This window comes from Bombus terrestris, chromosome 6 (genome assembly GCF_910591885.1).
Source record: "Bombus terrestris chromosome 6, iyBomTerr1.2, whole genome shotgun sequence".
NCBI lineage: Eukaryota > Metazoa > Arthropoda > Insecta > Hymenoptera > Apidae > Bombus > Bombus terrestris.
The window spans coordinates 7,355,329-7,368,224 of NC_063274.1; the positions used below are offsets into that span (position 1 = coordinate 7,355,329).

Genomic DNA, 12,896 nt, shown 5'->3' on the forward strand with positions numbered 1-12,896 from the left:
TACAAAGGTACGAAAATTATGAGTAAACTTATACGTGTTATTACCTAGTATCGAGATTTCCATCGATTAATAACTTTGCACCCGTAGAAAGTAGCTTATCCTTCACGTCCCTCGGTAAAATTAGAGTATGTTCTGGTCCTATCCGATCGACTATAGAAGCCAACAATCTAGCCGTGGCTGCTCTTACTATGGCATTTTGATGACTAAGTAAACAATACATAAATGAGAATAAATTATGAATTCTATATATTAATAATTGATAAATACTTTACCTTGCACCACGTAGTACGATGACAGTAATCGTTTTATGAGGTGGAAGATGTTCTATCATTCGGTCCAAGGCTGCGTTACTGTCTGCCCGAAGAAATCGATTGGTATCTGCTGTCCTGTGGAGCAATGACCCGGCTATATCATCGAAATCCTATCAAAAATAAAAATTCTCATTAGAAGAATGAAGAGATTAATGTATGTAAAAAATGCTATGATAATTTACTTGATCTATGCCACGAATTTGCGAGCTAAAAATATCGCCAGCGGTCAAGCATGCGGTTCTCGCTACTTGCGATCGGAGACTTTTTATTTGGCGACCTAAAAGCCGGCTTATCGTCGGGGCAGCACATACGTCCAGGTATTCTGGTTGTTGTTTTGCGATCTGGGACAAAGTTTTTAACCCTTTCATAGTAATTTCCCTGAAAGTAGAATAAAAATCTAATTATAGCAGTTGATCCCATCTATTCAGATTTTTGTAGCTGTTCCATCAAAGGTTAAAAGTTGAATATGCTGTTAAATATTGCAGAAGGATATTAACAATACTAATCATTAATCAATTAAATTAAGATTATAGTAATTTTAAATAATGTAAAAATTTTTTTCTAATTTAACTTCATTTAATTATCTTGGTGATATTTACCAGTCTTTATTCTCAAGTTGAGCAAAACACTGTTGTACTGCCGGCTTTATCTTTTCCGTTTTCTCCGAGTTTCCTTTACTTCGACCTCTTACTGCAACCCGAGGAACCCTGGAGGGCTTTCGTTTAGTCGTAACAATTGGTTCCACAGATTGACTCTAAATACAAAAATTATTTAACATATATAGATCAATATTTCGTAATAAAAGTCCTCAAGATTTAAAGAAATGGTTTTAGAAAATTATATTACTTCGATCTTTAAAATCCCTGGTTCCGTATTCGTTTCACTGGAACTATCTCTACTTTGTCCATCTTCCAAATTATTATTCTCATTAGATTCATTAACAAACTGAAAGGAAGTATTTTGATTATCAATGAAAATGCAAAAATCCTTAAATCAAAATATTTATTTGTATTCTAATGGCTTACCCTGAGGGCATTATCATTTTCTTCTATTTGGATAGCACTATTTAAATGATTTTCAACATAATTGGGAATCTCAGTGGATGAATGAGGTCTGGAGGCAATGATGATGGCTGGGGAGTCCTCTGATTTCGATCCCCTGCGTGACTGGGTTGGTTCTTCCGACTGGGTGGAATCGCACTGCACCGTAGAAGAAACTGTTTTGTCTTCACCCGAGTCTGCCGAATCTTTATCTTCCAATTCAAAACTCTGCGAAAAAGCATAATACAAACACTCTTAGAATTTTTAAGATCCTAATTGCTTTTTAGTGGGTTTAATCAAAATATACTGTTTAGTTCAAAAAAGATAATTCTTCCATTTATAGATTACAATTGATGTCATGAAATTTAAACAAATTTTTCTGTATGATCTCTAAATGAAAAACACGACAAGTATGATTATGTAATATATATTTCTATAACATTTTATATAATGCATGCAATCTGTATATTTTTGTACATTTAAGTTTCTCGTAGTTGCATAAACGTCTGCAATCTAATTATGATTTTATATTTATTAACCAACCAATTTACGCGGACTGCCTCGGGAATTACGCCTTGGTGACTTCGACGTCTCAAAATCGACGGAATTTCTACTTGGTGATCGACTGGATTTTTTAGGACTGGTGGACATTCTCGAAAGCGATGGTTCTTCGTTTTGGAAGTCCGAATGCAGAATATCACTGGACGTTTGTAAGCTTTCATTCGCTAATGCTCGTTCAGTCGTCAAAATGGATACAATAGATCTTTCTTGGACGCTCGACACCTCATCTGTTCTTGTATTTTCATCTGACGTGCTGAATTCGCTCTCGTTTTGATTATCTTCAAGATATTTAACGTGCTCCGAGTTTCTGGATACCACACGGCTTTGACTTTCAAATTTTAGCTCTTCTTCGCTGCTCCAGTCTTTGGATCCATCGTCGTCGATCGACGTAATCGTTGCTTCGGTTCCAGTTCCAATTTTTTGGTTCAATGTAATCTAAAATAGGATTTTTATAATTATGTTATAATTCATTCGCATTTAAATAAATAAATATCTTTTAAAAAAGGTAATGGTTACTATGAAATACTGTTAGGGTTAATATTTACAATAAAATCGACGGTGTCTCGACCAGAAGGACTCGATTGACCGGTGATAATATCAAATGCAGCGTCCACATTTTGTCTATCCGGAGTAGACGATCTGGAATCACTGTCATCTTGAGTATCTTGTACGTCCTGTTCGGTATCCTGGTGGTAGTTATTTTCTAAGGCGTCTGATGATGAAAGTTCTTGGTCATCCACTGAAAAGTAGACCAAGCTATTCAATAATAGATAGTAATAACATATTTCAGAATTTAAGTGTTAATATAATTCAATATTTTGAATAAAATAAAAAAAAAAATGAATTTATAAAATCATTAAGTTTATAATATAGAATTATAATAATGAGCTAACGCGCAAATGTCTAGACCGCGGACTCACTTATCTGACTTCCGATCTAAATACCAAAATCGATATGCTGAATATTCATATTTATACGAATTAAACCACGATATAGACTGAAAGAAAAAAACAATATACAAATATTGTGCCACGCAATGAAATGAAAAATGCTGAAATTTATTATCCATGCAAGAATCAGTCTGGATATTTCCATACACGATGGCGTATCTTATGCTAATCTCGATCTAAATTATGTCTCAAATCATTCTGTATATATGTTTATCCTCGATTCAATTCATATCTCGAAACGAAGTAGTTCATTACTAAAAAATAAAAATGAGAAAGAAAGAGACCAGATATTATTCCATGCTCAATAATGGTATTTTAAGTGGCATTGAAAGTCTAAAACTGTAGAGGAACTTAGTCTCCCTTTTTTCTTTTTTTATTTTAGCCTATTTACGATTATTTCAAACTTCACGCCTGAAAAATATTGATTGCTTTTTGTAAGGAGAGAAGATTTTCCGTACTTCTTTTTTTTTTTAGTAAAAAATTGCTCGTTTAGGCAATTTAAACGTTACGAGCAAAATATTGATTACATCCTAGCTAAGCTTTACACATTCGTCCGAGGTTAAGAACCTCGCGTTCCAGTTCGTGGACTTTCGATCGTTCCAGCAGGTCCCACAGGTTATTATGTATCGCTTTTAATGCTTAAAAGTTTACTTGAATTCTTGAATGATTTTTATAATCCATTTTTCAAGCTCTAATCTATTTGTTTGGCTACAGATGATGTAAGAAAATGATAAATTCAACTTTTTCACGAATAAGAAATTTCTTGATGAATAATTTTATAATATAGTTTAAACTTAAGAATTCATTCATATAATTTATTTCATAATTTCGATTGAAAAATTGTTATTTAATTATCTAATCAAAATTTATTATAAACTATTTAATTATCTAATTATTTAGTATCTAATATTATTACACCTTATAAATACCTTCATATTGTGTTTCAATTGCATCTACTGTTTTCACACCGAAATGGTCGTCTGGTAGAAAATGATGTTTATTTTTTTCATTATATTCTTCTTCGTTCACTGCTTTATCTCTGAAACAAAATTTTCGACGACGAAAGTTGATTATTTTTTCTTTATTCATAAAACGAACGATATAGAAAAACTTGTATCGATTCATCGTATACTATTATAATCTACGTGATACACTATAGATTTTTCTATACGTATCAACACGGCTATCTTTTCTGCATAAAACATTATTTTGATGAATATCGAAAAGTCATTAACTATACAGCTATAATGTACTACATAATTATAATATTTTATTTATTTGTTTTGAAAACATACATCGTGCCATTACTCGAATTTAACCTCAAAGGAATTACAGGAGTGGTATTAACAGTGGTAACAATTGTCGAGATAGAATCTTCCTCTTCCTTTCCAATATCCACCGGTTGCCTACATCTAAAGGCGCAGGGGCAATAACGAAGAATAGTGTTCGCGATTTTATATTCCTTTCTCCTTGAATTATCAGGTTCTTCATTAAAATTCTTATCTTTCTCGATCGAATTCGACTCTCTGCATTTCAACACTGTCGCCTTGTCGGCTTCTTCAGGCCAAGCACAGTACTTAAAGATCATTTTGATTGATAATAGTTCATCGATCACGATCGAAAGTCCTTGCCACGACACTAGCGCTGTTTACGTAGTTCATCGAAGTTATTTTTGCACTATTAACTTGTCTCATTCTTTACCTTTCACGATTCACTCGTATTTCTTATACACTTGGCGCAATTAATCAAATATATCTGATGTCTTTAGTTTATTTGTGTTTCATAGTTGTAATGATTCGAGTTATCTTTATAATTTTAGAAAATTGCGTATTATTTTATGTTTATAGGATATTTAGTATTATATTAATTTTTTACTATTTGACGATGGTAAAAGGGATTGTATTACATTAACTAATTACTATGCTATCACATTATCATGTAATGTAATAATTATAGTAATTTATATATTCCTTCATTTATTAATTAAAAAATACATCAAATCCTGAAAAGATATCATTTTTAAGCAATCCTTTCGAACGTAATTTATTTACCAACGCAGAGATATTTACAAACTGATTATTGATCTACCATGAAAATAGTATTACAAGTGAATTATAAATTATATCGAATCTATACAGTACAATCGATAAATAATCTTTGTTCGGCTATACATCTGATGAGAGACCTTAGGAATAATAGTCAGTAGTCTTTTGAAAATTATAATAATATAATACGATATTTTTTCAATATAAACTAAGTATATCCTGTTTATAGTAATATCTTTTGTAATTGCGGAAGTTAGAAGATATTTTGTAGCAGTAAATTTCACGTGTCTAGACAATATGCAATTCAAATTTCATTTGCTATTCTGGAACTTCTGCTACATTTCACGTTTATCTTCCTAAGGTTAACGAATGATCGATTAACAACCTGTTATGGAACGCTCTTTGTTTGACGGCATACACAAATATGTATAATTATATAGCGGAAAATTTTGAGCTCATTAACAACGATTAACAAAATGTACTAAATTGAAAAAATGAAATAATATTAAGTAACATATTAAATAAAATAACTAATTAAATAGAAGCAAAGAATATTATTAAACTATAGTATCCTATTTCTCTAGCAATAGAAGCTTTATTTCAAATAGAAACTTAAGTTCCAAATTGCACGTGCACTCTAAGGGGAGAAAATTATTAAAAAAAAATATACAGAAGAATTGAGATAATTAAAAAATCAACAGATTTCCATAACAAAACACTACTCTTCTAATACAAATTGATAAGATAAATATCGAATTTAACTTTCTTTAACTTTTACCATCACCAAATGAAATTTAAAAAGCAAAGCTACGAAGAAAACTATGTGGATCTATGGCGCACGCACGGATCGATCGTTGTAGTTTCGCGGCAATTAAACTGAACTGTTAAACTGAAATTACACCACACTCGAGCACATAATCGCGAACTATTAATCTTCGGATCATTTTGAAATCACTTTAACAAATTTTATCAAAATGAAAATCCTTCAATGGATTTTTCTTTTCTGGTTTTTAAGAATGAAAACGAACAAAATTGAGAGAGGGCAAAAAGGGAATTCTAACGACGCGACAAATAACGCCACACGCACAACTGTGCCCATGTTAAACGTCGGCTGTCTCGACGCTGACCGCTGCCACTTCCCTTCACTCCTACCTCCCCTTCTGGTTCTCGTTTCACTTGTAACCCCGCGATACCATATTGAATGGCTATACACTGACCGCAAGAACCCCCCTTAGACATAGGGGTGGAAACGTATACGAGGGTATAGGCGTCAAAAGTGAAAATGAACAAGTGTTATATTATGACATTTCAGACTGTTCTTTTTGTGTTATAAGTTTTGCTTTTTTTGATTTCTTTCAATGCATTTCCAATTTTTATTTTTATTTTTTTTGCTTTTATTATTTTACTATTGAGACCGTACCAATGGTTGCATATGTTATGAAAGAAATAGGGAAATGTTATATGAATTTATGACCTAATAATTATGTAATTTAACCTTTTCTAATTGCGAACCTCTCCCGTATGAATATGTTATCAGCACCTATTGCAGAATATTTTTGGTTTAAGTGCTTTTCATATATAATTTTTTCTATTCAAATATTTTTTTAAGAATACAATTGTATTGATTATATTTAATTCCTGGAAGCCGTAAAAATTGATCTGTTTACAGACATTTTAAGGTAGCGTAACTAAGCCCAAGATCATGCCAAGGTTATTATATTATGAATTATTGAATTTGTTTCTTGCTTTAATTATTAACCTTTCCGGTAAACCAATTATTACCTTTTCATTTTATTTTTAATTTTTCCAATTAAATTTCCACTTCCTCCAATTGTTTAAATTATAATATTGGTATTATTATTTTGCTATTAAATACATTATATACATATAACATTATATACAGGGTTTTTATTTCAATAAATAAATCCTTGATAATTATGTTCGAAGTTAGTAAGTTAATAATAGTATTAAAGGTTATCTGTGATAATACATATTTGCATAATGTTGAAACATGAAATTCTTTCGTAATTTAAATCATGAATGTTTTTGAATTCCAACACGGCACATTAATCTACCAATGTGATCTACCTTATGATCTAGCAATATATGTAACACTCTATGTGTACATATATTTTCAACTTCTCAGGTATCCATGCCCTAAATTGCAACACAATATTCGCAGAGATTTCTTCTTAACGAGTTGAAATTGTTATGTAAATAGCACTTAGTGGCGTGGTTATTCAAACCGAAATATAATCGCAATTTTCCTCTCACGCGACGTTCGTAAATCAGGGAAACAGAAACGAGAACGAGGATGTATTCCTCAATGCATTATTGCTCATTTTCTATAACATAAAATTGCTTTTCTTAAAATCAAACATTGTAACTGCTAAAATTTACCAAAATTATTTCAAAGCAAGTATTATCATTTTATAAAATAATACTTTTTTAACTATATTTATAAAAATATGAATTTGCATAAATATCCGTAGTCTAATAATAAATAATCTGAGCTTACTACACTTTGAAATACTATAATCATTCATTTTCAGTGAACTTTAGCTGACCTAAAAATTTGGAAAGGCTAGATATACAACGTCACAAGAATGGAAGCGCCGCGATTTTAGGACAATTCAAAGGATAAAACTGTGAGTCACCTTCAATTCAACACCCTGCCATGAAATCGATCGATGTAAATAGAGTAGATTTGTGCCGATATCACCGATTCAATGATCCTTGTAAAGTCTGCTCTTAAAAAGTGAATTGTCGTGTTCTTAGAAATGCCATTAAGAAATTTTCCCGCAGCTATTATATGTATATATATACAATGCGGTTATGATAGTAAAACTACGGAAACTCTGCATTTGTCGCCTTCCCAGAAGCATAGTTAAGAAGTTATAAAAGTTTGCACGATACGCCTGGCATTATTATAGCCAGTAATTTGTCATGCATGTGAGTATGGAAATAATCATTTGCTAAGGTCTAAGGGGCCGAAGGCGACAGATAGTAACTAGAAAAAGCGACAGCAATACGGGGCTATCGATAGCACCACCATAAAATTGCACCGTTAATTGTAAACTAAAGATATTGTATCACCCGCGGTGACATTTTAGTCACAATTATCGAATCGTAATCATATTCCAGGAATTTTCTACGTTATTAATCGTATTAATTTGAAAACGAAAGGAATTAATAAAAATATTACTTACATATCAAACATGGACAATGCATGGACTTCATGAGAAGCTGTTCTAACAAAGTGTTGATGGCGGTACAATTGGGATGGAGACAGAGAACGTAATCTTCTTCTGTAAGGAGTTTCGGGACATATTGCAGGAAGATATTCACTAGTCTGGGCATCTGATGATATTACTTCGACATCCGTAATTTTTTGAGCAGCTACATCTTTCGTTTTACGATAAAATCTCATCTGTAATGTAAACATATCATTTAATAGTACCTTATCGCCACTTCAAATGTTAAATATATTGATAAAAATGAATAAGTACCCGTGATGCATTTTTATCATTATTTTCTTCAATTTTATTATACCCATATGTTAATGCAGGAGCTGTTTGTAATGGTCGAAAGGAATTTTCATCCACAAACCGTCCCTCTCGATGTGAAGATGTATTGTAGCTGAAAAATAAAATTTAAATTTTCACTAAAATAAATTACATATATATTTATTATTGTTTATTATTCTCGTAAAATAAATTATACTTACATATTATGCATAACAAATGTTTGTTGATGAATATTTCTCGACACTGAAGGCTGATTGCTTTCAATAGAACTCGACCGAGGATATTTAGACTTGACATCGGATTTCCTTGAATATCGATCTCTTCCCATAAACTTTTGATACATTCTAGAGTTACCGTCCGAAAATGTTTGATTCGTACGTTCATCCATATTCTGAAATATTCATCACATTGCTAATTGTTGTACATATAATTTTAGATGATATCATCAATACTAGTATCTGACAAAAATACTTACATTACTATCTATATTCGCATTATTCAAATTTTTTACTGATCGATAATTGTCATGATGCATACTTGTACTTTTTTCTTGCTGATTTCTTCTTCTTTGATGATACATAGTCCCACAGCTCCTATTTATATTTCGTTAATTGTGTTCAATCTTTTTCCTTATTCAAAGTTTAACTCATTCAAGAGATGTTAAATTTTTATGCATTTTTCTATTTCTTTAAATAAATTAAAAAAACACAATAATTAAAATACACTACCTAACATTTTCTTCTTGAGAATTTGCGCAGTCGCTAGAGTTTTCTGTGCTGTCCTTTAGTCTCCTTTTTAAATTAACATTCATTAATTCTGAATTAGACGATTTATCCATTAGGAGGCCACTAGACTTTGGTACACATTCTCGAGTATAGAGTACAGGAATTCTAGATTCCGTTTTATTGTTGTTTTCCTGAAACATATATGTCCAATTGATATAAATCATTATAATTACTATTACTACAGTGCATCGATACATTTTTATGAAATTTACCTTTCTCTCAAAATTATTTTCGATGATATTACGATAATTCGCAGATTCTTTAGTAGTTCCTGAAATTTTCGTTTGATTTCGAGACTTTATGTCTGCATTGAAAGCTTCACCTAAAAATATCAAAACCATTAGCATGTATAATTAATATTAAAAGATTGGAATTATAATACATACCATTTCGGATACTTGCGCTTATATTTCGATTTGCTTGCAAATTCACTTCATCTTCACACTGTATGTTCTGGAAAAAAGATACATACACTTATATGAAATTATAGCATTTAATAAATTATTACAATTGTTATAAGCTTATATATGTCATAACTATTATTACAATAGTCCACATATTTTTGATTAACAGCAACCTAAACTACTAACCTGAAATATCTCTAATAAATCAATAAGATTCAAATGGGACATAATGTCAATCGATCATCACCGGAATTATTTTTCATCGATCTTCTACACGGAATTAAAAATAACCCAACACTACGAATAAATTTTCTCATATCTACTTATTCGATAAACGAATAAAAAAACAGAAAAATGTGTATTTTCAACACAATGTCTTGAATTCATTCACAAGTGTAACGTGAAACGATTAATCGTTAATATAGATATCGCGAATCATGATCTACACACATATCGTATAACATATGATAATTCCATTTCTTTATTTGTTAATAGGGCATTTAACATACTGGTAAAAAGTATAAAATGGTAAAACGATACGTTCAGTTATACACCATAATTTAAATTCTTGCAAGTGCAGTTCCAGAATAAAGTCATGATTTACAATTTTATGCCTCTCCCATTTAACATAATTACATTCCACAAACGGAGTTGACTTCGTGGCACGCGAGTGAACGTCAACAACGAGCTTAAAGTCTCTTTTTTTTAGTTTATGTTTTACTAATAAACCCATTGAAATTGTTAATAATCGCAATTTTTCCCATATATGTGATTAATGAATTATAATACTCGATTTCCTTTTCTCCATTGATCTAATTGCATATGATATATAAATGGATGCATTTAGATGAATTTAGGTATGAAAGAACAGCAAAAGATTGAGAGAACATTCAGTTTCTCATTCCTTCTTATTCTATTCTTATGAATTAAATGAATTAAATCTATATAATCCAAGAATTCTAATAATTACTTGTTAGGTATGGTATTTTATTTGCTATTGTTCAAATTTATATTGAAATTTTACCTGATTTTGTGTTGGAATTATTTGCCATACAACAGGTTGTTCTGGCCTAGAACGCATACCGATTCCAAGAGCAACGAAATTTTGTCTGTCACTCCATAGGTTTTCACGGTAATTTGCACTTTCGTTTCTAAAGAAAATACAGTTACAATCTTCTATTATTTACTAAATTTTGTATTACTTACTATTTTTTATTAGTTACTAATTTGATTATCATATATATGATGATATTAAAGATAATGATAAAAAGCATAAATGGAAAATAATGGATACTAGCTTTATATTCGTATCATTTAGGAAATTACCTTGCAAGTTTTTCCTTTTCTGACCTCGTTGCTATAACCTGGCCTTTAGTACGTCCGATACTGGGTGAGATTGAGCCACTTCCGGCCACGATCCAATCGACATCAGGGCCTACACGAATGTAATCAAGTTTTGCATGTAACTTTCAATATTAATGTATTAAATGTTATACCTATATCGAAAGAATATTCAAAGGAATTTTACATTCTGTTCTTTTAAAATATCATCTATATAAATTTTATTTCTGCAGTAACTTTTAATAAAAAGTTATGTAAAAGTTACGTAAAAGTTTGAACATTTTTCATTCGAAGGTAATGTTAAATAATTATAATTTACCTGTAGCTATTTGAACGTTGGGTGAAATTTGCAAACCATACATGACAAGACCGTCAGCAGAGACTAAAGGCAAAGATTTTCGTGCCAGACGAGCTCTAATAGCAGACATCATCGCCTCCCCATCATGATGACCATCTGATGCACGTTTTCCTGCTGCTAATACCTCCTGAATGTAGGATTAATTATTCTATATTAACGTTTCCTTAATTATATACATAAAGGATATTTTTATATTGCACCACTTAAGATACGTAAAAAAGGAACTAAATCAAATAACAATAGTTTTTGAATAATTCGTGCGTCCCATCAAAGACAAACGCTATTTGATAAGAATATTGAGAAATATCTCGAAAAAATTTAATTTAAAAATTCTTCAGATATTGTGCATTGTACATACAGTATAAATAAAGTTTCTCTTATGAACAGTATAAAATACGTACCTCGGACTCATAGATTTGAGCCAATACAGCCAAAGTATCAAGCGCTGCCTGTCGTACCCTGCGTCGTCGATCTCTCACCATCTTAGCCACCTTATTAGCCACTGCATCCACTTTGAATTCTGTACTTGGAAACGTTACCAGCGAGAAAATTAACAACTGTAAGGTATTTTCCCTAGTCTGTAATGAATAAAAAAAAAATTTGATAGAAATTAATTAAATTTGTAGAACTGTATATAATGTTGTTTAATTAGATAATTAATACAAAAAATTCTCACCTTGGCATTTCTTGCATTCAAACACTGCGGCTGCAGAAGCTGTTCTAGAAGAAGAGCAGGTCTGAGCCTAAGCATCGTGATCCTGGCCAATTGAGCCGCGCTTGGACCGCCGTGTCTCGCTAAACCCCATGCCAATTGTGGCAAACGTTTTCTCAAAGCTTCATCACTTACTCCAGCTATGACTACCTAATAACAACAAATGATTAAAAACCTTCTCCCATAAAAAAAAAATCTTAGATGGAAGCATAAGAAATTGGAAAAAAATAAACCTCGATTCAACGGTTTTATTTCATGACACATGTCCATAAAGAGTAGAATTTAGCGGCATATTATTAAAATGTTTAAGCACTGACGTGAAGAAAGCTTGGAGATCTAGTTACTAGTATAGGCACAAGTTTGTAGTTTAATGTAAAGAAAACTTTATATTTCTGTGGAGTAGTTTCAAATTGATTAACGATATTTGCTCTCTGTTAGGTCATACTATATTATAGAAGAACAAATGTGAATTTTATAGTTAGCACAAGTATTGTTTTACCAATGTTAGATTTGCAAATGAAATATTAAATAATATAAAGTAACAGGTCTTGTAATGTAACCTGGAAATTTTTTCTTTCTTTTTCTTATTTTGTGTGAATGTTATTTTGCACTCATAAGAAAAAACAGATTTTATGAAGCAAAAATGATGTATTTTTATCAAATGGCAATGTGCCATTCAATGTTTACGTGACCAGAAGTAGCAAGCAAACTGTAGAATATTTTCTCGTGACCTAGGTGATATTTTAAGTCCTGTACACTGTAGACTTTAAAGAATGCTTAACAATGCAGAATTATATTAAAGTTCATGATAAAAGTTTCAAACTGTAACTTCGTTATTATTTACTTTTTAGAAACATTGTTA

At 31.2% G+C, this 12,896-nt stretch overlaps 1 protein-coding gene across 2 annotated transcripts in view; it reads right to left on the reverse strand.

The window, feature by feature from the left end:
• LOC100644438 overlaps window positions 1–12,896 on the reverse strand; it is a 29,822-nt gene that overhangs the window by 2,069 nt on the left and 14,857 nt on the right. For both annotated transcript variants that reach the window (XM_048406840.1, XM_012309397.3), the window contains 21 exons: window positions 11,999–12,184; window positions 11,724–11,900; window positions 11,284–11,449; window positions 10,950–11,058; window positions 10,648–10,774; window positions 9,606–9,672; window positions 9,432–9,541; window positions 9,163–9,350; window positions 8,910–9,027; window positions 8,635–8,825; window positions 8,417–8,546; window positions 8,117–8,337; window positions 3,792–3,901; window positions 2,458–2,651; window positions 1,895–2,347; window positions 1,337–1,579; window positions 1,158–1,256; window positions 911–1,065; window positions 494–689; window positions 273–421; window positions 45–203 (listed from right to left, as the gene is read on the reverse strand). In XM_048406840.1, coding sequence (XP_048262797.1) covers window positions 45–203; window positions 273–421; window positions 494–689; window positions 911–1,065; window positions 1,158–1,256; window positions 1,337–1,579; window positions 1,895–2,347; window positions 2,458–2,651; window positions 3,792–3,901; window positions 8,117–8,337; window positions 8,417–8,546; window positions 8,635–8,825; window positions 8,910–9,027; window positions 9,163–9,350; window positions 9,432–9,541; window positions 9,606–9,672; window positions 10,648–10,774; window positions 10,950–11,058; window positions 11,284–11,449; window positions 11,724–11,900; window positions 11,999–12,184 — 3,548 coding nt within the window. The remainder of the gene's footprint in view (window positions 1–44; window positions 204–272; window positions 422–493; window positions 690–910; window positions 1,066–1,157; window positions 1,257–1,336; window positions 1,580–1,894; window positions 2,348–2,457; window positions 2,652–3,791; window positions 3,902–8,116; window positions 8,338–8,416; window positions 8,547–8,634; window positions 8,826–8,909; window positions 9,028–9,162; window positions 9,351–9,431; window positions 9,542–9,605; window positions 9,673–10,647; window positions 10,775–10,949; window positions 11,059–11,283; window positions 11,450–11,723; window positions 11,901–11,998; window positions 12,185–12,896) is intronic.